Here is a 21599-nt window from a genome sequence, read left to right as displayed (position 1 = left end):
ATTTATTGTGGGATGAGCCATTAAAGGCTAATTCTGTAGTATCTGATAAATGAAAATGTTGAAATAAAAAAGTTTGCCAAATTCAGGGAGTACAGGGCCACAAATACCTACCAGTCTTATTAGAAAGAACAAAAAGTATGCAGTCACTGTTTTCAGCTTTTAGTTATTTCTGTACAAGTGAAACTGGAAGAATAAAAGAAAAAACTGCCAGCAGTGATGTTACAGATGTGCAGCTGGTATCTTCTAATTCTTTTTAGGATCATTTAATTGAGAGCCTTTGTTACTTATACCACATTGTCATAATAATGCTTTGTTAGATGCAGTGACCAAAATTAAACAGTAACCCAAGTAAGTAGAGTAATATCTGAATGTTAGGAAATGTTTTAAGGCAACTTCACCCTTGAACACTTTTGAAGAAAAGGATGCATTGCATTTTTCTAAACTAAAGTTATCGATTAGCTGAGAAAAATGCTTCCAAATAGCTGATGTTATGCATAATAAACAGGAAATTTACATCAGTTTGTATGATCACAGTCATTGCATCATGACAGCATTTGTGCATAGTAAAATTTGTGCGTACATGCTCTCCCAGCTGGCTTCAAAACTGACATTTTACAAGGAGAAGTAATTCTGTGGGACTGGAAGATATATTACTGACTGTCAGAAGGTTAACATGCATATCCTCTATAGTGTTAACATGGAATACAATATGAGAAGTTCAGGACAATTAAATGAAAGGAGCATATGCTTTTGACATTTTTGTAGAGATGTCAACAGATCTTTTTATGCATGTGCACCTGCTTGTGATTTTTCACAGTTGCTGATAATTTTACAATATAGAATTAACTATTTCAAATTATTTTGAAAGTGCCATAACACTGGATATTCTTGCTGGTTTTAGTGAATTAGTAGTGTTAACTTCTGTTACATGCACTTAACATTTATTCTAACTTAGAACCTAAATTATTTTAGTAAAAAAAAAATATATATCTATCTGATATATATTCTAATGTGGATCTGTAATGAAAGGTACATATTTGAAAGCATGTATCCCCTAGAAATGTATGTCTGTAAAATCCCTTTGTCGGAATACATGCTGGTTAATAGCATGAAAATGTCTGAGCAATTATTTGATTAAGTATGGGAAAAATCCCAAAATATTTATATTGTTTCTGATGTTCATCTGTATGAAAGGTACATATTTGAAAGTATGTATCCCCAAGAAATGTGTGTCTAAAATCCTTTTGTCTTAATACACTGTGGTTAATAGCATGGAAATGTCTGACCGATTATTTGCATAATGATGGGAAAAATCCCATTTGGACCCCACCCCCCACAGACGTCTGCTAGCCCAACTCAAGATGCTGCTTTGTTGGTAAACTGACCTCTCTATTCTTTTTTTCCTTCACGGTCAGCTTTGCAGTTTAATCAGCAGCACTGTGTTCTGTGACCCCACTGAGATGAAAGCTGTTCAGGTGTCTACTGTGGATGCTTTCCAAGGAGCCGAAAAGGAGATCATTGTTCTGTCATGCGTGAGGTCACGACATGTCGGGTTCATAGATTCAGAAAAGCGAACAAACGTTGCACTGACCAGAGGGAAGAGGCACCTGCTGATTGTGGGCAACCTTCAGTGTCTGCACAAGAACAAACTGTGGAGTAGAGTGATAGAGCACTGCAAAGGTAAAGTTTGCAAACCTAAGCTTCCACTCCATTATCCAAGTGCATGTTACATTGAAGTTTTGAAATTCCTTACGTTGGTACCATGAGCAACTGAACAGAGACTGGCTTTTACACTTAATGAATAGTAACATTGTGTTTCTTTTCAGGAAGTGAAGCTGGGTTAAGGCATGCCAGTGAGTTTGAGCAGGAGTTGGACAGCATCATTAAAACGTACCTTGACAATAAAGAAGACAGATATGACAGAGAAGCCAGGAAAAAGGTCAGAAAGCCATTTGTTTGTAAAGCAAATGCCGAAGTAGTATTTTCACTTGGTAAAGAAAAGTTAGGGGAATTTCTTCTACCATTGCTGTAGGAAAGAATGAAATAAAAACAGTGTGCTGATAAGAATATTATAAAAAAGGAAAAACAACTAAGATGTTATTGTCATTTCTAGCTTTTAACTTTTAGACTTCAGTTTATTAACATATTAAGAAAGTGCTAACCACATAGCACTGCTGAGATTAACAGGTTGCATTAAGAGTGAAGCAAATGCTAGGTTAGAATTGTTTGCAGTAAGCATGACACTAAACACAAGTTAGAACAGCTCAGCAGCATGTGTATTAAGAAGGTGCTTCAATGACTCAAGGTCTGTCTGTAAAATGCATTCCAAATTTTGTGACATTTCTTTGCAGACTAGCAAATCATTTGAGAAGGATGCACAGTACACATAATACGGGTGACTGATTCCTTGAGGAAAATTTGTTTCACTGAGCTATGTTATTGTCAAATTTCATTGCAACATGCTGCCAGTACTTTAAAGTCAAAATCTCTGGTGAAGTTCTATAACTGCAGTATGGTTGTAGAACCCCTGATGAAGTACTGTAACAGGAGTATAGTGTTGGCCTGCTGTTTGTAATACTTTGAGAGAACATATAGTTAAGGCTTACTGGAGAATATGATGATGTGAATAGATTAGTTAAAATCCAGGACTCCTTTCTTAAATTAGTGGTGGTCACCAATATCATTGTATTTGCCAACTCACGTGCCACTGAGAGTTCCTTTACCCACCTTATGTGTATAAGTAGCAGGTGCAAAGTGTACCTTACTTATTTGTAGGGGGTGTAGCTCATATCATAAAGGTTACAAAGAAGATACATGGGTATCGGGCACAGTTGCTGTTTACTTCTAAATTATTTATTTGTTAGGTCCTCTACTGTCTTCTTTGGAAAAATCACTGTAACAGTAATTCATTATATTTGGGTTTTACCCATCTTTGTTTCTATTGGCCTGGTTGGATTTTCCAGATTTTCCCCTTTTCCCTGTGAAAGCTTGTAGTGGTCTTGCACCTGTGCAGGTACATACATAGGTGGAGTAAGACGTCAGTTTAAATCTAGCATTTGTATGTGCTGTCTTCATTTCTGCTCCTTCACTGTCATGCCAGAGACCTTCTCACGCCTTTATTTGTTTTGAAGAAATCATTGAAAAAAAGTGGACGTCATTGAAAAAAAAAGAAGAAAATAATCATGTTGATTTAATTTGAAGGAAGTTTGTCTTCTTCCTCTAAACTAATAAACACATTTTGTGGTAAACAAATTGCACCTGGAGATTACCACATCAAAAGCTTGTTTTGCGCAGGACCCAAACAAAGTTGAATGTTGTGGTATTTGCCAAAAATATAACTAGCTTGTGACATTTAAAAGTCCTTTTATCTTATTTGACTGATAAAGGTTTGCATTTCCAGAAGAGCATTCTGAAAAGAAAGCATTCTAAGCATTTAAATACTGTGAGGCCTACTCAGTTCAGTGGCCTTTAGTGCTGACTACTCCAAAGACAAGAAAACTACAGAGAAGGAAAAGACTACAAAGCAGGTTTCCATTTGAGTTCTACTGATTTATGGCAGAAGGCCTTCACTGGATTCCTAGGACCAGTTCTGCAGTGTTCTAGCCTTTGGTGAGAATACAGGCTTCCATGCGCCAGCTACCTGAACTTGGACTCCAGTGAGGCACCAGAGTGCCTGATATGTGACATATGACTACTTGTGACTACTACAGTAGTCGCAGCTCATTCTTTTATCCTTTAGCCATATCCCATATTGTCACTTTTTAGGCCAGTCAGCTATCTCCCTCTAATACCAAGATTAAGTTATTAACCTATCCTGTTTTGTCATACCTCTCCATGTGCATTGACTGGTGTGATATCTCACTTAGCTTTTGCCCCTTCTGTATCCATACTGATGGCACTGGATATTTTGAGGGAGTGTAGTAATTGCATCATTCCCAAAATTCTTTAATATTACCACACAGTGCATCAGTGTGTGAGAAGTATGTTAACTCAGAGGCTACCTTCTGACCTTGGAACACATTTGGTAAGCACAAAATACATACAGCACAGAGCACTTCCACTAAACTAGCTTATGCTGAGGTTAAGACAACACTGCCCAAGCCTGCCATGGTGAAGACAAAGAAACTTCAGAAGTTAGTTCACACAGCAACATGCCTACCTTCACCCATCACACCCACAGCTAAGACCACCAAAGGTTACCCACTGGTGGGGACTTCAGCATCTCCAAACCAGTCTAGCAATATACTTGAAGTATGTGTCAGAAGAAACCGAAATTCCAACGCAGGGTTGTTGTGATTCCATGTATTTAGAGAAAATCCCTTTAACTAAATTACTTTATTTGTAAAAATGAAATAAATCCAAGTTCAAATCTTCCTTATTCAAAAGAGAGAGACTGACTACAGATCATTGTTCATATGGTGGTTTTGCCTGCATAAACCCAAACTAGCAGCTTGCCAGAGCTCAGAATTCCCTCCTCTGATCCCTCATGATAGGGGATTGGTTACACCCCTCCCCTCCCCGCAGGGGAAGCCTGACCCCTGTCACGAGAAGTCAGTTGTGCAGTCTTTTAGTGCCAGTTGTAGGAATCACACAGCTGAATCTCCTCAACAGCCTGCATTGGTGGATTGCAGCTTCCAGACTCAGATGATATCCCTTTGAATACTTTCCTTCCTCCATGTTATTTTATACTTTTGATTTCTTTTTTTTTTTAAATATATTAATATATATGAGTGTGTGCATGTGTGTGTTAACTTTTTATTTTAATATACTTGCTGTTTACTACTGCTGTTAATTCCTCTGGGAATCCTAACTCACTGCTGTGTTGTTGAAATGCTTAATACTGCTTTTAATCAGTTATGGGCTTTTCTAAAGTGTATAACTTGTATTGGGAAGCTGACATTCTATGGTGTCATTTGAACACTAGGCCTCTTGTTTCTGTTGTTCTCTGCTTTGTTTAGCGGTTCTGACAAAAGCATTTGCTTTCACTTTTTTTTTCTTCATTTATATCACTATTTATTACTGATTTAATACTGCTACAGACATTTTTTATTGTCAAATTGTGATTTTACCATAAATTATTTTATTTGCATTTTCAGTGGAGCTTCTTTTCTGTCAAGGAAATCTCTAAGAAAATGCTTTTTCATTTTGTTTTAAAGGCTTTCTGTTTGATTTAAGAGCATATATTTGTTTTTTGTCACTTTTTAGATGAATGAGTTTTACTTGGTACTGTGCATCATGTAGAACAAGGCTTAGCACATTTTAAACCATTTCTGCTATATTATATTCAGTTTAGCCCTATTTCATGTGTAGAGAAGGAGTTTTACTTGGTACTGTGACTTGTGTGCGCTGTTGTTTACTACACTGTGCAGCATGTAGAACAAGGCTTAGCACATTTTAAGCTATTTCTACCATATTTTATTCAGTTTAGCCCTATTTAATGTGTAGGGACACAGTTTACATTTTTTATTATTGCTGCACTTAGTCAACCCTCAATAGTATCAGTGTATTATTCTGACTGATGATTTTCCACTGACTTGATGGATCCCGATACAGCTGCTCGCCACCACCACCACTACCAATCAAATCCAGCTACACCTAAAAAGAAAACATTCAACAAAAACATGCCTTAGCCTATGATTTGTGAAACTGTTGTTACCTGCCTGCAGGCCATTTACCTCCCCCCCCCCCCCACATCACCATCTGGTGTAAGCCCATAGTCTTCTATGCCACAGGGATCAGACCCATCCTCTAGGGCTGTTCAGTACCTGGTTTGTGTATGGGAGAACCAAACCCTTTAGGTAGAGGAAAAGTCTAGAATAAGAGACCCCTTGCCAGACATAACACTCTGTTGCAAGATAATTTAGTCTGCTAGTGTAGTTCTCAGTAAAAAGAAACAAACTTCACCACACTGCAGACAATCAGGTTATTACCTTGTAAAGAGCTGATTTGGTTTCTTTAGCTAAGACTATTTTGCACTCATCTAATCTTGGAGACTATGCTCTTTTTCAGATTGACTGTGGCTCTACCTTCTCTGGAGATTGGTCTCTGGTTGCAGATTTTGATGGGGACTCTGATGCCGACAATAGTGAACTCTCTGAGTCTGTCCAATCTGATTCTTTGGAAAGTGAACAGGTTTAAAAACCTAAGCAAGTGTTCACCTTTTCACAGATGCTAGCTAGGTTTAGAGATCTATTTTACTGGAAGCAGTTTTGAACTGCTCCAAAGATTGGTACTGTTTATGATCTTATTGATGATGAGTTTCCAAATGTTTTGAGTAGTATTCCTCTGTTACTGGCCTTAGAACAGCTCTATAAAACTGCAGGGAAAACCCAGTTCGGCTAGTGAACCAGTTCTAAAAAAGGCTAGGAGGAAGTTTATTTTGCAGAGTGCTTACAGTTTAGATGTCTTTGCTACATATTTGCATGCTGAGCAGGTGTTAGTGTTATATGAATGAGATTGTTTCTAGTGTGACTCTAGTGTGACTCAAGTTTCAAAACATGCTTTGAGGAGAGGCTTGGGGGGTGCAGACACAATGTCTAGAAATGCAGCCACTTCTGTGGTATTGAAAATGTAAGCTTTGTGTTATAACCTGATTTTTTTCCTGTGGATTTAAAAAAATTAGATTTTAAATGCTCCTTTAAGTTCTGAATTTGTATTTAGTCCTGCTGCTACCCAGATTCTCACAGTAGGACAATAGAGGGAAATTGATGTGTAGGAAATCTAGAATGTTTCATATCCCCAGGTTCTCCCACAACAAGACACCTGACTTCAAAGGGCAAAACAAACAAAATTCCCAGCCTAACAAGATTCAGGATACCAAGAGGAAGTGGCAGAAGAATTATACTTCCAAACCAAATAAAAGAGGATGTCCTTCCATTTCACTGTTGCAGTAATCTTAACATGAGGTATCCCCTGCCAAGAGCAACCCCACGTCCATCCAGTATACCAAAGCTTTTGGGTTGCTAATGATACGCCGTATGTTACACACATGCTCCCCGCACATGGCATAAGGCATAAAGATGACTTCCGGGTGTATCATCCTGAGAACTTCTTTGCCGCCATTACGAAGCCCATCTTTGATCATCGGTCTAATCGTTCGAGTTATTGCTGGTTACCTAGCTATTCAGGTGAGTGCCCCATTGGGGTTTTCTGCTTATCCTTTTTTGCTTTTGCATATGTGTTGTTCTGGGGTTTCATATTATCCAGAAAGGGTAAATGCCAGTATGGGAGTCAGATTCCCCATAAAGACCGTCCTGAGCAGTGCTTGTTTTGTTTAGGTGCTTTTCACGACCATATGTCCTACACTGTCAGGCTTTTGTTCCATAAACCTTATGTAGTTGCCTTTCATCCCTCGCTGTCTATCTTGAAAACCATCATCTAAAGCTTTTAGCGAAAGACTATATGAAAGTTACTTCCCACTCTGAGGGCCAGCCATCTTCAAAGAAGAAGGCCATCTCCACCAGACGTCCCCCTCTCAGAGTTTGAAATGAAAAAAAAAAGCTGGATAAGAATAAGTCTTTTCTCAAGAAGAGCTGTTTAAAAAAATAGTTAGAAGAAAGAGAGCACAGAGAAAATCTAAGATTTTCTTCTGTACCGGAAGTTATTCAGGAGCTGTTAGAGAAGATGGAAATTTCTTATGAAAATATCGTTAGGGAGTGGGATAAAATTAAAGTGGAATTTAAAAATAGGGTGGAAATAAAAGAAAGGGAGATATAGTTAAGAAGTAACGAGTTTCTTAGAGGGACTGACAAATGTTAAAGTACTGCAAAATAGGGGGAATCTCACAGAACAAGAAGAGGAGCAACTGCAGAATGCTAAACAGAAAATAAGGGATTGCCTTGAGAATATGAGTTTAAAATGATTGCTGTTAAGCAACTATTTTTGATAATAACCCTAGAGCACAAAAACTTTTAACACGACAACTCAGGCAACAGAAAGTAGAAAGGTCTATCACCAGGCTTAGGGAGCCAATAACAAGGGATCCTGTAGAAGTATTTGAAATACTTCAAAAATTCTATGAAAGTTTGTATAAAGCAGAGAAATATGGAAATCAAGAAAAGGTACAAATGGAAATTCTTTTGGAAGAATTAAATATGCCCAGGCTAGAGGTAGAGGAGGCTCTATTACTGACAGGATAGTAGGAGATGAGATAAAATGGTGATGTATAACCAGTCTACAGGAAAGTCAGCAGGAATAGATGTTATTCCTGTGGAAGTTTGGAAGTTAGGAGGGAAAAAACTGAAAAGATCGAGGGAGGCAAACATTTGACAACATTTACAACACTGATGATCCAGAGAGAAGCAGAATGTAAGAAAGTACCCCTGTTGTTGGTAGGTCTTGATAAAGAGAAAGCATTTGACAGAGTGAGCTGGAACTTTATGAGTAGAGCAATGGAAGCATGTGCATTCCCTAAAAAAATTATAAGGTTGATTAAAATGCTATATGAGGGATCAGAGGTGAAAATTAAAGTGGGTGGGGTCCTCTCTGATAACCTCTGCTTGAGCAGAGGAAGTAGGCAGGGGTGTCCTCTTTCCCCTTTGTTGTTTGCAATATATTTAGAACCATTGGCAAAGAAAATAAGGGACTCAGAAATTCCAGGATATAATTGGTATGGTAGTCAGAAGAAGAAGCTGGCTGTATTTGCAGATGACATTATTTTATACCTGACAAAACCAGAAAGGACATTACAGTGCTGTGGAACATATTGAGACAGTTTCAGACCTTTTCAGAATACAAAATTAATCAACCCAAAACAAAAGCAATAGTGATAAATTATGTACCCATGTACGAATTGGTTCAGCAATATCCATACTTATGGGGAGATGATAAAATGAAGTATTTAGGAGTATGGATTAAAAATGATACCGATGTGGCAGCTAAGGATATGTGGGAAGAGACCAAACAAAAGATAATACAAAAATTGAGAAAATATGAGCTCTGTTATATGGATATTGATAGTAAGATACAAGCAGTTAACATGTTTTTTTAGTCCCTTTAGTCTTATATGCAGGTCAGACATATTTTTATCAACCAGAGGAGAAGTTGTGGGTAGTAATTGATAAAGAGCTGAATTTTATCTGGGAGGGGAAGACTGCAAGAGTCAAGTGGGATATGTTTATTCTTCCAATAGAACAGGGTGGATTGGGATTTCCCTATGATTTGAAGGGGTATTTCATTGCAACACAGTTAAGGCTCCTATACATAACACAAGCAGAAAACTATAACTCAAAATAGAAAGAGATGATGGAATAAACAGGGTGGAAGCTCAAGTAACAGGGAGAGGCTGGGATTTTGGATGCAAACCTTTAAGGAGAACAACAAGCATGCAGAATATTATATTCATAAAGTAGCAGAAAGTATTCTAAGAACTAAGCCAATATGGGAATGGAGAAAGGAGATTTGTGGAGAAAAATGGCAAAGGAGCCAAGGTATTGGGAGCAAATAACTAGAGAGGGAAAGGTAATGGAATGGGAAGTTGCCAAGAACTTATTTGGACTGCAGGTTAAAGATTGCCTTCCATATCAAGGATTGATATCTCAGTACAGGCAAGGAGAAATAAATGGGGGGAGGTCCTAAAAAGAAGACCAGCATGGGTAGAGTTTTTAGTAGAATCTAGAACAGAAGTTGCCATTAAGAAAGTAATAATTAGTAGAGCATATGAAATATTGCATGATAACTATAATAATCAGAAGAGGTTAGGAGGAATTGGGAAGATAAATTGGATAAGCAATTCACAAAGAAACAATGGGGAATATATGTATGTCTCCCAAATATGCAAGAAAATATAGATTTAGGATATTTGCCTGGAAGTGTTTGCATAGATATTGTTATACCCCAAGCAAGCTCCAAAGAATCTTTCCACAGTTAGACAGCAAATGTCGGAGATGTGGCGGGGAAGAAAGAGGTAACTGGAAACATGTTTTCTGAGAGTTTAATGAGTTGGCTGACTTTAAAGATTCGAAACACGTAGTCAGGATAAATAAACGAATGAATAACTTTTAATCCAAGTACACAGAATGCAGACAGTATTCTTGCCACAATCACAAAGAGTCACAGTTAAGCACGCTTTCACTTAGTAAAATACAAAGCTTCATCAGAACAAAGAGCCATTGTGTTAATGCATTAAATACTCACTTGTAAAATTGAATAATTGATTCTTAAAGAGACCTATCGTCCCCATAGTAATCAAATATTTACAGAACATGAACACCTTAAATACAAATAGTTCTAATCAAATAATGTTACAAAACTATTTTAAATTTTACTATACAACATAAAAACATATGGTATGAATTCATAATATAATAAATACGTAATACTAAAAAATGCAAAAAAGTATGTTTAGAATAAATTCTCATAGTTGTTGATCTAATAATGAGTTTTTCTATTCTTTTGAGTATTTTAGTCTTTCCTCTTTCCTCCCCTCCCTAGTTTAACTGCCGCTGGCATTAGAACTTATGTAATTTTCCCCTCCCCTTCCTTTCTCAGCACTTGGTGCCTTTTTTTGATTTTTCCCTTTGGTGTCTAGCAGGGGTTACCTTCCCTTTTAGTTTAAGTTTTTGGATTTAATTGGGGATGTTGTCTGCTCATTCCTGTTTCACTCCGTTTCAGTATTTTTTTTGTGTGTGTGTGTCTGTCTGTCTGTGTGTGTTTGTGTCTGTCTAGGATTATGTCTGACAAAGACAAGCCTACAGGGTTTAAAAGACTCTTCTAGTGAGCGTAAGATGCCTAACTCTAACGCCCATAAGAAGTATGTCTGTTGTCTGGTATCTGACTACCTTGAGGCTGATTGCTGCGTTTGGGCTGCTTTCAACCCTTGCATGTTGGCGGATCGCCGGAACAAATTATTGCTGAAAGGTATGGCCCAAGGGGGTCCCTTTGTGTCAGGCTCTCCTTCTTCTGGTGGCAACAAAGAATCCAAGAGGAAAACCCCTTCTGTCTCCCCGGGTGCTTGTCCTCCGGCATCTCTGAAACTACCTAGGCGTTCGGATCAGAGATCTCCGGATCTGAAGCTGGCCTTGACAGTTCCAGATCTGATGTCTCAGGATCCATCTTTAGGTGTTACGGTCTCCTCAGCTCAGAGGCCCTTGGATCCTATCACTGTTAACTTGGATCCATCGGCTTCCTCAGATCCAAGGCAGGCAGGTCAACTAGTGTCGAAGCCAACATGTTTGTCGGATCTGGAGTTAATTATTCAGGGCTCCCCAGCAGGATCTTTCCGGGATCCTAAGCTTTCAGCTCCCAGGCATAAGAGTTCTTCCACAGATCGGAGACAGCATAGGGTGGTGGTAGGATACAAGCTGGCTTCTCCAACTAAATCCACCCTTTCTTCATCCTTTTCCATATCCTCCAGGAGCCTCTTACCTTCCAGTATAGACCGGATGATGACTTTTCTTTGGGCCCAGATGGAGATGGTTCTCTTGGCGTCCTCAGCCAAGTCTGGCTTAGGGAGATCTTAGATTACCTTATCCTCTTCTGATTCCTCTGGTTTCGGAACCCCAGGACCTGGTTTTCCCTAGGGGAATATCCAACATCCATCTCCCGAACCGACAGTCTCTGGCGATCAACAGACATGGGAAGCGTGTTTATACTTCAGCCATGTTTGGTCTGATAGCTCTTAATTACTTGCCACATTTTACCTGCCTTCAAAAAGATCGGGTTACTGAGCTAACCACATCCTTTTCAGAGTTGATGCCAGCAGAGGACCTCAAGAAGGTAACTCCTAAGCTCACTACTCTATTGCCAATTCCTCGATGAGGTTGTTCTCCAGTGCAGCGGAGGGTACCTCTCAAGTGGCCAGTGCAGGCATTGCCTTGAGGAGTCATGCATGGATGCGATTATGCGGGTTCGCAGAACCTTTCACGGTGTCTTCTACTAATGCCCTCTTTGATGGTGCCTCGCTTTTTGGACTATCAGTCAAAGAAACTTTAACTCGCAGTGAGCAAGAAGGTAGAAGCTTTCAGTGGTCAGCATCATGTTTTCTACCCCCCCCCCCCAAAAGCTCCTTTTCCAAAAACTAACAGGGAGGTAAGAAGCTCTGGTTCCACAAGTCACAGGGTTCCTCCAAGATGCTCCAGAAGATCCCTTTTCCAGAGACAGGGGAAGGGGATTCAATGGCAGACGCCACTCTAGAGGCAGAGAGGGTACTCAGAATCAGGGCTCTAGGGAACCCTTCTCTGAGAAGGCATTTGCCTGACTGTCCTTGGAGGCAATTGGGGGTCAGTTTTCATTGCACCCAAACGTCTATACATCTATAACAAATGATCGGTGGGTGCTCAAGATCATATCCAGGGGTTATTCCATTCCCTTTTCTCATCCTCCTCAAATCCCAACTAAGTTCTCCCCAGTGTGCCACCCAGTCAGAGAGAACTGGCCCAGAGGGAGGTTTTAGCACTCTAGAAAAAAGAGCCATCCAGGAGGTCCTAGCAGGACAAAGAGGATCCAGAACCTATTCTCGCTTCTTTTTGATGCCAAAAAAGACTGGGGATCAGCTTCCAATTCTGGACTTCACTAGTTTGAACTTATTCATCAAGAAGTCGAAGTTCGGATAGTTACTGCAGAAGTATGACTGAATGTGCTCCATAGACCTCCATAATGCCTACTTCCATATCAAGATAGACAAGTGTTCCAGGAGGCATCTGCACTTCTGGATCAGAGCCATTAATTTCCAATTCAGAACCCTACCATTTGGACTCACCACAGCCCCCAGGGTGTTTACCAAATACTTGGCTGTAGTAGCGGCTCACCTGGCACTTCAGGGATTTCTGGTCTTCCCATACCTGGATGATTGGCTCCTCACAGTTCCCACAAGGCATCGACTGGTGTCCGTCACACAGTATCTCTTGCAGACTTTCGAAATGCTAGGCATTACAGTCAGCATTGTGAAGTCAAAGCTATCTCCTGGAATTCATTGTGACCCATCTCAACACAGTCACAGAGACTGCAGGATTACCTTCCCACAGAGTGGACTCGATCAGGCAGCAGGTCAGGGCTATCCTGGAGGTGCTGTCGCTGTAGGCGCACCTCATCCTCAAAGCCTTTGGGTTCATGTCGGCAGCCATTCTCCTCATACTACTTGTAAGATATTACACGCAAGTGCTTCAATGGACTCTGGTAGTTCAGTGGTCCATTTTGTCTCATCCAATGTCCATGCCAGTTCCATTGACACCTGTTTCCAGATGGCATATGCAGTGGTGGCTTCAGTCAGAGGGTCTATTTCGAGGCAGACCAGTTTCTCTTCCCCAGCCCATGGACAATTCCCTGCTGGGGAGGGGGTGTCATTTTTTTGGGCAGAACTGTCCAAGGCACGTGGACCCCCACAGAGAACAAATTACACATAAACCTTCTAGAGATGAGGACAGTCCTCCTCACGTTGCAAGCCTTTCAGGATTGCCTTTGTGGGAACGGTGGCTATTCTTACAGAACATGTCGGTAGTCTGGTACATCAACAAGCAAGGAGGAACACGTTCTTATCCATTGTGCAGAAAGGCCGTGAGAATGTGGGAATATGTTATCTTTTGCAGTCACTTTCTTGTTTCAACACACATACCCGAGAAGTCCAAGCTCAGCAGGTCTATCTTGACCCCTCATGAGTGGCCTTCAGTCCATCAGTGGCATCTCAGATATTTGGCTGATGGGCCCAACCTTGCTGTGACCTCTTTGCATCCCCATTGAACAACAAATGCAGCAGGTACTTTGCCCTGATCCCCCCAAAGGGGCTGTCCCCGAGGAAAGCTCTTGTCCATGAGTGGCCTCCGGCTCTCCTCTACACATACCCACCTCTTCCATTGATCCCCAAAGTTCTTCAGAAAGTCCACAGACTGAACAGTTCCATGATCCTCATTGCCACTTTCTAACCTCAGGTGTGGTTCCCCTTCCTGAGGTCTCATCTGAAGTATCTGACTTGGATACTGGATCCCATTCTGGATCTCATCTCTCACCCATCAGAACAACTGCCCAACCTTCAATCCCTTTGTCTAACCATATGGTTTCTCTACTTTCTTTGATAGTAACACAGTCCAGGCTGGCTTCTCCTGTCAGGAGAATTATATTAGCTTCCCAGAAACCGTCCAGTTAGAAGGTCTATCGTTGTAAGTGGAAATGTTTTTCCTTTTGGGCTGCAGAACGGAATCTTGATCCTTTCTCAGCACAAGTGCCAGATATTCTTCTCTCCTTATCCCTTTTTCAAGAAGGGGCCAGCTTCTCTACTATAAAAGTGTAATTGGCCACCGTTTCTAATTTTCATGTCAATAACTGACGCACCTTTTTCAAAACATTCCACTTATGCTGTGCTGATGATGCCATAAGAAGGCAGAAACATACATGTTCATATCTAGTGGGGTTTGGTTTATAGGCCTGAAATTGTCTAAAATAGGCTGAAAAGAAAATGTCATGGACATTCAGAATTGCCATTTAGCTGAAACACCTGATGTCCTTAAGGGGTAATTTGCATATATCCCATGTTGCCTCTTATACAAGAGGTTTAAGGTATCACAGTGAAAAGTCTAGTTTTGCTAGATTTTTCTTTTCTTGTTTTTTTTTTTTTTAACCATTTGTAATAGTGGGAACAATAGCTTTTTATCAGAATGACTATGTATGCTATCCGTATTATCTTTGACCATAAATTACCTTACTGGTATCGACAAAAAGGAAGGAGTATTGGATTATATTAAGAAACGCAGATTGCAAGCATCAATGCTCCAGGAGACAAATTTGGAAAAAAATTAATATGCAAGTTTGACAAAGAAAGGATTTTAGGATGTTTGTTTAGCAGAATATCAGGGAAAAGGGGAGTAATTATACTGCTAGAGGGGCTTCAATAGTAATAGAGCAAGAAAAAAAAGCAATAATGGTAGATTTGTGGTCATAAGGGGCTAGTGGCAAGCAAGGAAGATTATACTGGCATGTATTTATATTCTACCAAAAACTGCTGTTATGGAGCTTAAGAAAATTTTGGTAGAAATCATCGGCTTTCAGCAGGCAATATTACTTATAGGTGGAGACTGAAACTTGATTTGCAATGGTGAGTGTATATCAGGGGACCTAGAAGAGAAAATATAACAAAAGAGGTTCGATTTCTGAAGAAATGTATGAAAATATTTGGTATGGATGATGCAAATTCAGTAGTTGGATCTCACTAGATAAAATTATATTTCACAGGCACATTCGCATTTAATTGAAAACTGTGACACACATCCAGTAGACATAAATAAAAACGGAGATAAAAATGCAGGGTAATGAAGTGAAAATGAGACACTGGTGCTTTCCCACCTACCCGAAGGAATGAGTAATGATTATGCTTTGGTTATTAGGGAAAATAGAAATATATTCAGATGTTGTAGCTAGTGAGTGGGATAAAATGAAAATGGAGTTTAAAACAAGGTAGAAATAAAAGAGAAAGATATAGGGTTAAGAAGTAATGAGAATTATTTAGAAGGGCTGACAAAGGTTAAATGCTAAAGAGAAAATAAGGGCGTATCTGGATAATTTGCATGAGTTTAGAAATATTGCTTTTAAGCAACTATTTTTGGTAGTTAACTCCAGAACACAAAACGTTTTAGTACAACTGCTTAAGTAGCAGAAAGGAGAAAGGGTTGTTGCCAGTGTCAGGGAGCCTGTTACAAGAAAAATATCCAGAGATCCCATGTAGGTTTTAGAGGTATTTTGAAATTTTTATGAAAATTTGTGTAACGCAAAGAAATGTGGAAATCTGGAAAGAGCAGAAATGGAAATATTTATGGAAGACTTAAGCCAAGGCTAAAGGTGGATGAGGCTCAACAACTAACAGTTAAGATAGGAAGGGGTGAGATAAACATTGGTGATGTATAATCTATCTTTAGGAAAGTCTCCAGGAATAGATGTTATTCCTGTGGAAGTTTGGAAGTTAGGAGGGGGAAAAGTGATAGATCTTGAAGATTTTATTTCAATAATATTTTAAAAGGAAGGCCTAGTGCCAACATCTTGGAAGAAAGTTGTTGTGGCTGTATTACCTAAGGTTGGTAAAGACTTATCAGACCCAGCTTCAGAGACCCATTTCAGTTTTGAACCATGATTATAAAGTGTTTATGTCTATACTAGCTAAAAGAATGGCAAAGGTGTTGCTAAAATTGATAGACTGATAGTGTGGCTTTATGTAGTGGAGACAAACATTTGACATTGTTAGAACAATGATGATCCAGAGGGAAGCAGAATGTAAGAAATTTCAGCTGCTGTTGGTGGATCTTGACGCAGAGAAAGCATTCAGCAGAGTAAGCTGGGATTGTATGAGTAGGGCAGTGGATACATTTGCATTCCCTGATGCAATAACATGAATAATTAGGAAAATATCTCAAGGATCGGAGATGAGAATAAAGTAGTTTTCCTCTCTGATGAGTTGTGTCTGAATAGAGGAACCAGGTAAGAGTGTCCTATTTCCCCTTTGTTATTTGCTTTATAGTTAGAGACATTGGTAAAGAAAATAAGGAACTGAGAAATGCCAGGATATAATTGGTGTGGTAATCAAGAAAAGTTGGCTTTTTTTGCAGATGATTTATTTTGTACCTGATAAATCCAGAAAAGGAAAACTCATAGAACATTTTAAGACAGTTTCAAGTATTTTCATGATATAAAATTAATGAAGATAAAACAAAGCCTATAATTGTAAATGATGTCCCCACACACAAATTGATTCAGCAGTACCCACTTTTATAGGAACACAATAAGATGAAGTATTTAGGAGTATGGATTACAAAGGCTTTTGTTAGGGCAGCTAAGGAAATGTGAGAAGAGATTAAACAAAGATAATACAAAAATGAGAAATTGAAAGCTCTTGTTTATGAATATGGAGATAGTAAGATAAAAGGATTGAAAATGCTTTTAGTCTTTTTATCAACCATAGAAGTTGTGGACAATAAACAATAATTAATAAAGACTTGAGGAATTTCTCTAGGAGGAGAAGGGCAAGAGTTAAGTGGGATAAGTTGATCTTTCCAATAGAACAAGGTAGTTTAAAATTACCCGAGCTGAATGTGTATTTTAGAACTACACAGTTAAGGCTCATATACATAGCAAAAGGTTATAATTCTATTACTTTCTACTCGTTTGCTTAAGTGTGTTTTTGAAGCAGGTAGAGTGACATCTGTTATAAGCATTAAACAATTTCTTTCCTTTGTTAAACAATGTATTTATACTCATATTACAACAAAGTGATTTGTTTTTAATTTCGCATAATATTTGGTCTGCTTTATTAATACAACTCTTTAAATGGAAATAGAATTCAGAGGCATAGACAGCAACTTAACATTGGAGGAGGATTAGAGTGGTGTGTACTTAAGTCATTAAGTAACTGAAAGTTTGCGTTTGAGAAGCCCCATAAACACAGTGGCATTTATCATGGAAGGGACTACTAGTTTTAAAGGAAAAGGTCACTAATTTGTGGTCTGATTTAACAAGACAGGTCGATATACATGCAGGAAGTGGCCATATGTGTTTTGGCCCCTAGGAGGATAGGGTTAGCATTTGTAATGTCAAGGAAGTGTTGGACATGCTGACCATTGCCATTGTAAGTCATACACTTTACTAATGGATAGTTCCAGTCAAACAGTGGAAAGGTGTTTCATTTAATGGGGAGCTCAACTAATGCATTAAGACAGCTGCCATGCTCAGAAGGGTTATAGAGGGTGCTCAATAACTAGCTATGAAGTAGTAATTAGTGTTGCTTATGCTGACTTAATATCCAGAGGAATCTGTTGTGAAGCGATATCCTTTTTATTTTTTTAAACACCTTTATTAAATTATCACATAGGCAAACATATTAACAAAATATTAATGTTGTTTCCATTTATAACATATCATCTGATGTTGTTAATCTTCTTTTAATTCATCACTGATGGGTTCGGTTCTGAGCCCTCGGAACCAAGTCAGCCAATTACCAAGCTCGCACCAGCCAAAAAAAATTCTCAAGCTAAGTCTCTACTCAGAATGCCCTTCTCCCTGTTACCTCAGATCTCGTTTGCCATAAAGCCGTGTTTCAGCCGAGCTCTCAGCTAAGTAAAATCTTTCTTGATATTTGTATAAAAGTTTTTGGATATTTTCATATTTTACTAAACCTTTAGTCTATCTAGTGTCTTTTCTTCGATTTAACCGCATATTCTCCACTCTACCAATTGTTACCATTGGTGAACTTAAGTACCATTGTTGGTACGGCCTTTTCCCTTACTCTTGTGGTATTTCTTCAATACCATAGCTGTCATTGCTTTTTCTTACTTAACCTGTTAGCTTTTATCTCTTCTCATATACATTGTGTTGTTATATTGGTATTTTTCTGGTGACTTCATTATTGCTGGATTATACAGTTAGTTGTGGTGTTCTTTCTACTAAAATGTTGGATAAGAAAGGTACCTCTGGCTTTAAGCAGTGTGCTTCTTGTAAGGGCAAGTTACCTAACAGTGACTTGCATGATGACTGTGTATACTGTTTGGGAGTGGCCCACCTTTCGGTGCAGCTTCCATGTGATATTTGTCCAAAATTTCAGCCAACACACTCTTAATGAGCACAAAAACATATTCTGAAGGGGTTACTCAAGTCTCCCTTCTCAGAGGCCATTTCTGCAATGGAGGTCTCAACACCTCCTTCTAAGGACAAAAAGAGATCCCATTCTGTTCCTTCTTCATCATCGGGTGATCAGAGCAAACCTGGGGAATCTAAGGTCCCCAAGTTATCGTCAGAGCATAAATTTGCCTCTTCAGCTCCGCCTTCCTCGGCTCCGACCATTGCAAAGCTTTCGATACCGACGCCTGTATTGGCACACACCCTGCCTCCGGCACCGATCATAGATCTTACCACGTCTATTTCAACTTCGGCATCTGTAGCTACTTCAGCTCAGGGCACGACTTAGACTTCAGTTTCCATTTTGGAACCGACCGTCTCGGCTCCGAGTGCCACTTCGGCACTGAGCATTGTACCAACCACTCTGGATCTGACCCATTTGCTTCCAGTCTCGAAACTAGAGACTTTGGTGCCAGCAGACCTTGCACCACGAACCTGCTTCGAAACTCTCCTTAGCATGGAGAACATCGATATCTGTGCAGTAACAGAAACCTGGTTCAGGGCTCCCGAGAGCACCCCAGCACTACCGGGTTATACCTCATACCATGCTTTTCGGCCCCAAAACTTGGACCGAACCACAAAAGGAGGGGGAGTATCGATATTCATCAAAGATACCCACACCTCCAGGTTGGTGGCAAAGCACAAAGCATCAGAGACTATCCATGTGCAACTAACAGTGGGTAAAACTGCCTTCCAGTTTATAGCCTGCTACAGACCACCCTCCCAAACCCAGGAACCCCACTCGGCCTTCCTGAGAACACTGGAAAATATGAAGGTCTCTCCAAACACCATTATATTGGGCAACTTCAACTACCCAAACATAGACTGGGAGCATTACTCTAGCTCCAACACCCTAGCCCAAAGGTTCCTAGAATTTATAAACTCAAATGCTATGGAACAACTTGTTACCACTCCCACAAGAGGGGAAAACTTACTGGACCTGATCATCACCAACATGGGGACTCTATGCTCCAGACCAGAAGTGTATCCCTCACTGGTAAGATCAGACCATAAACTAATCTCACTGGATATTCACATCCCGACCCCACCCCTGCCCAGAAAACCACAGTGAAAAACTTCTCTAAAGCAAATTTCACACTCCTCAAAACTGAGGTGGAATCCTTCAAAGCCCCCGGGCCTGTGGAAAATACGGCCCAGACCGCAGAATCCTTTATAAACACATTCTATGAACACCTTCAGGAATGCATGGATCATGCGATCCCAAATAAAACCAAGACCCAATCCTCCAAAGGCAGACGTCCCGTCTGGTGGACCCCAGCCATAAACAAACTATACAATAGAAGGAGGAAGCTACTAAATGATAGAGCAAAATCCCAAAAAGGGAAGGCATCACTGATAAGTATTAGCAAAAACCTACGGGCACACATAAAATTGTCTAAGGCCAGCTTCGAGAGAAAAATTGCACAGGACACTAAGGATAATCACAAGGCTTTCTTTAGTTATGTTAGGAACCTGGGTGGGAATTCCCAGATATGCTCAGAATTAGTCCAAAATGACAAAAAATACACCAAACCCACAGACATTGCCAACATCCTAGCTGACAGGTTCAGCGCAAACTTCTCCCCCCCCCTCCCCACCAAAAGGGCAAATATCTATCCCAGCAGAGTGCTGCCCCCCTGACATCTCAGATGCTCAGGTAAGAGCCGCCTCTCCAAAGCAAAAAACACAGCATCAATGGGACCAGACGGTGTCCCGGGCTGCATCCTACATGAACTCCAAGAAGAGCTAAACCCAAACATAAAACTACTGTTAAATCTCAGCCTTACTACAGGATATGTGCCCAAAGAGTGGCGTACAGCAACAGTGGTCCCTCTCCATAAAGGTGGTGCTTCAACGGATCCTGGAAACTATCGCCCCATAAGCCTGACTAGCTTGGTCTGCAAAGCTATGGAAAGGATCATCACGGACCTCATAAATAAAGATATTGGGGACCTACAAACACTGGATCCTACCCAGTTCGGCTTTGTTAAGGGCAGATCCTGCCTCTTAAACCTGGTTGATTTCTTTGAAACAGTCACCAAGGCCATTGGAGGGAAGGTGGTCCATACAGCCTACATGGACCTCACAAAAGCCTTTGATACAATACCCCAATCGGGCATTATAGATAAGCTCACCAGCTTAAATATAAACCCCTATGTCACTAGATGGATTGCAAACTGGCTCAAGGACAGAACCCACATGGTTAGAATTGCTGGAGCCATGTCAGACTCCAAACCAGTTACAAGTGGTGTCCCACAAGGCTCAGTCCTGGGACTTCTCTTGTTCGATATATATTTCTCGGAGGTACAGGCCAACACGGAAGGACTGTGACTGACCAAGTTCGCAGATGACTGCAAACTGGGCGCCATAATTGACTCTCCAGCGGACACAAGCATCCTCCAAAAGGGCCTCATAGAAACAGACAACTGGTGCCAGAGCCATGGCCTCAAGCTAAATGCCAAAAAGTGTATAGTCATCCCCTTTGGCAAAAACAAAGTGACCACAAATTACCACATAGGTGGTAATCCATTAAGTACAGAAGAAGTAATTAGGGACCTGGGGACCCAAGTTGATAGCAATCTCTCATTTGACAACCACATGGCCAAATTGGTTAGAAAAACATTTTATATAGCCCACCTAATCATGAAGGGATTCACATCTAGATCAGGGACGCCATCGTGCCTCTTTACTCATCCCTCATCAGGCCCATAATTGAGTACAATGCCCCTTTTGGGATGTACCTTACCAGACACCTGCAGCAACTGGAAAGACCCCAAAAGTACCTCACCAAGAGGATCAAAGGGCTCAAACAGATGCCATATGCTGCCCGGTTAAAGAAACTCCAGCTCTACTCAGTGGCATACCGCCTGTTCAGAGGCGATCTGTGCCTGACGTATAAAGCCATGTCCAACCCGGAATTAATGGACATGCTGCACCTCAGAAAATCCAAATCCCATCGAGCTACGCGCCCGAGAGACTTGAACCTCAGCACTAAAATAAATAGGACATGCTGG

At 40.2% G+C, this 21599-nt stretch overlaps 1 protein-coding gene across 1 annotated transcript in view; it reads left to right on the top strand.

Annotated features, from left to right (window-relative positions):
- ZGRF1 (zinc finger GRF-type containing 1) overlaps nt 1–21599 on the top strand; it is a 2981513-nt gene that overhangs the window by 2639289 nt on the left and 320625 nt on the right. Inside the window, 2 exon segments of the mRNA XM_044061551.1 lie at nt 1416–1680; nt 1827–1939. Coding sequence (XP_043917486.1) covers nt 1416–1680; nt 1827–1939 — 378 coding nt within the window.

This window comes from Protopterus annectens, chromosome 2.part0, assembly GCF_019279795.1.
Source record: "Protopterus annectens isolate FY-2018-M chromosome 2.part0, PAN1.0, whole genome shotgun sequence".
Classification (NCBI taxonomy): Eukaryota; Metazoa; Chordata; order Ceratodontiformes; family Protopteridae; genus Protopterus; species Protopterus annectens.
The sequence above is the reverse complement of the archived record's forward strand: the minus strand, read 5'-3'. Positions and strand labels throughout refer to the sequence as shown.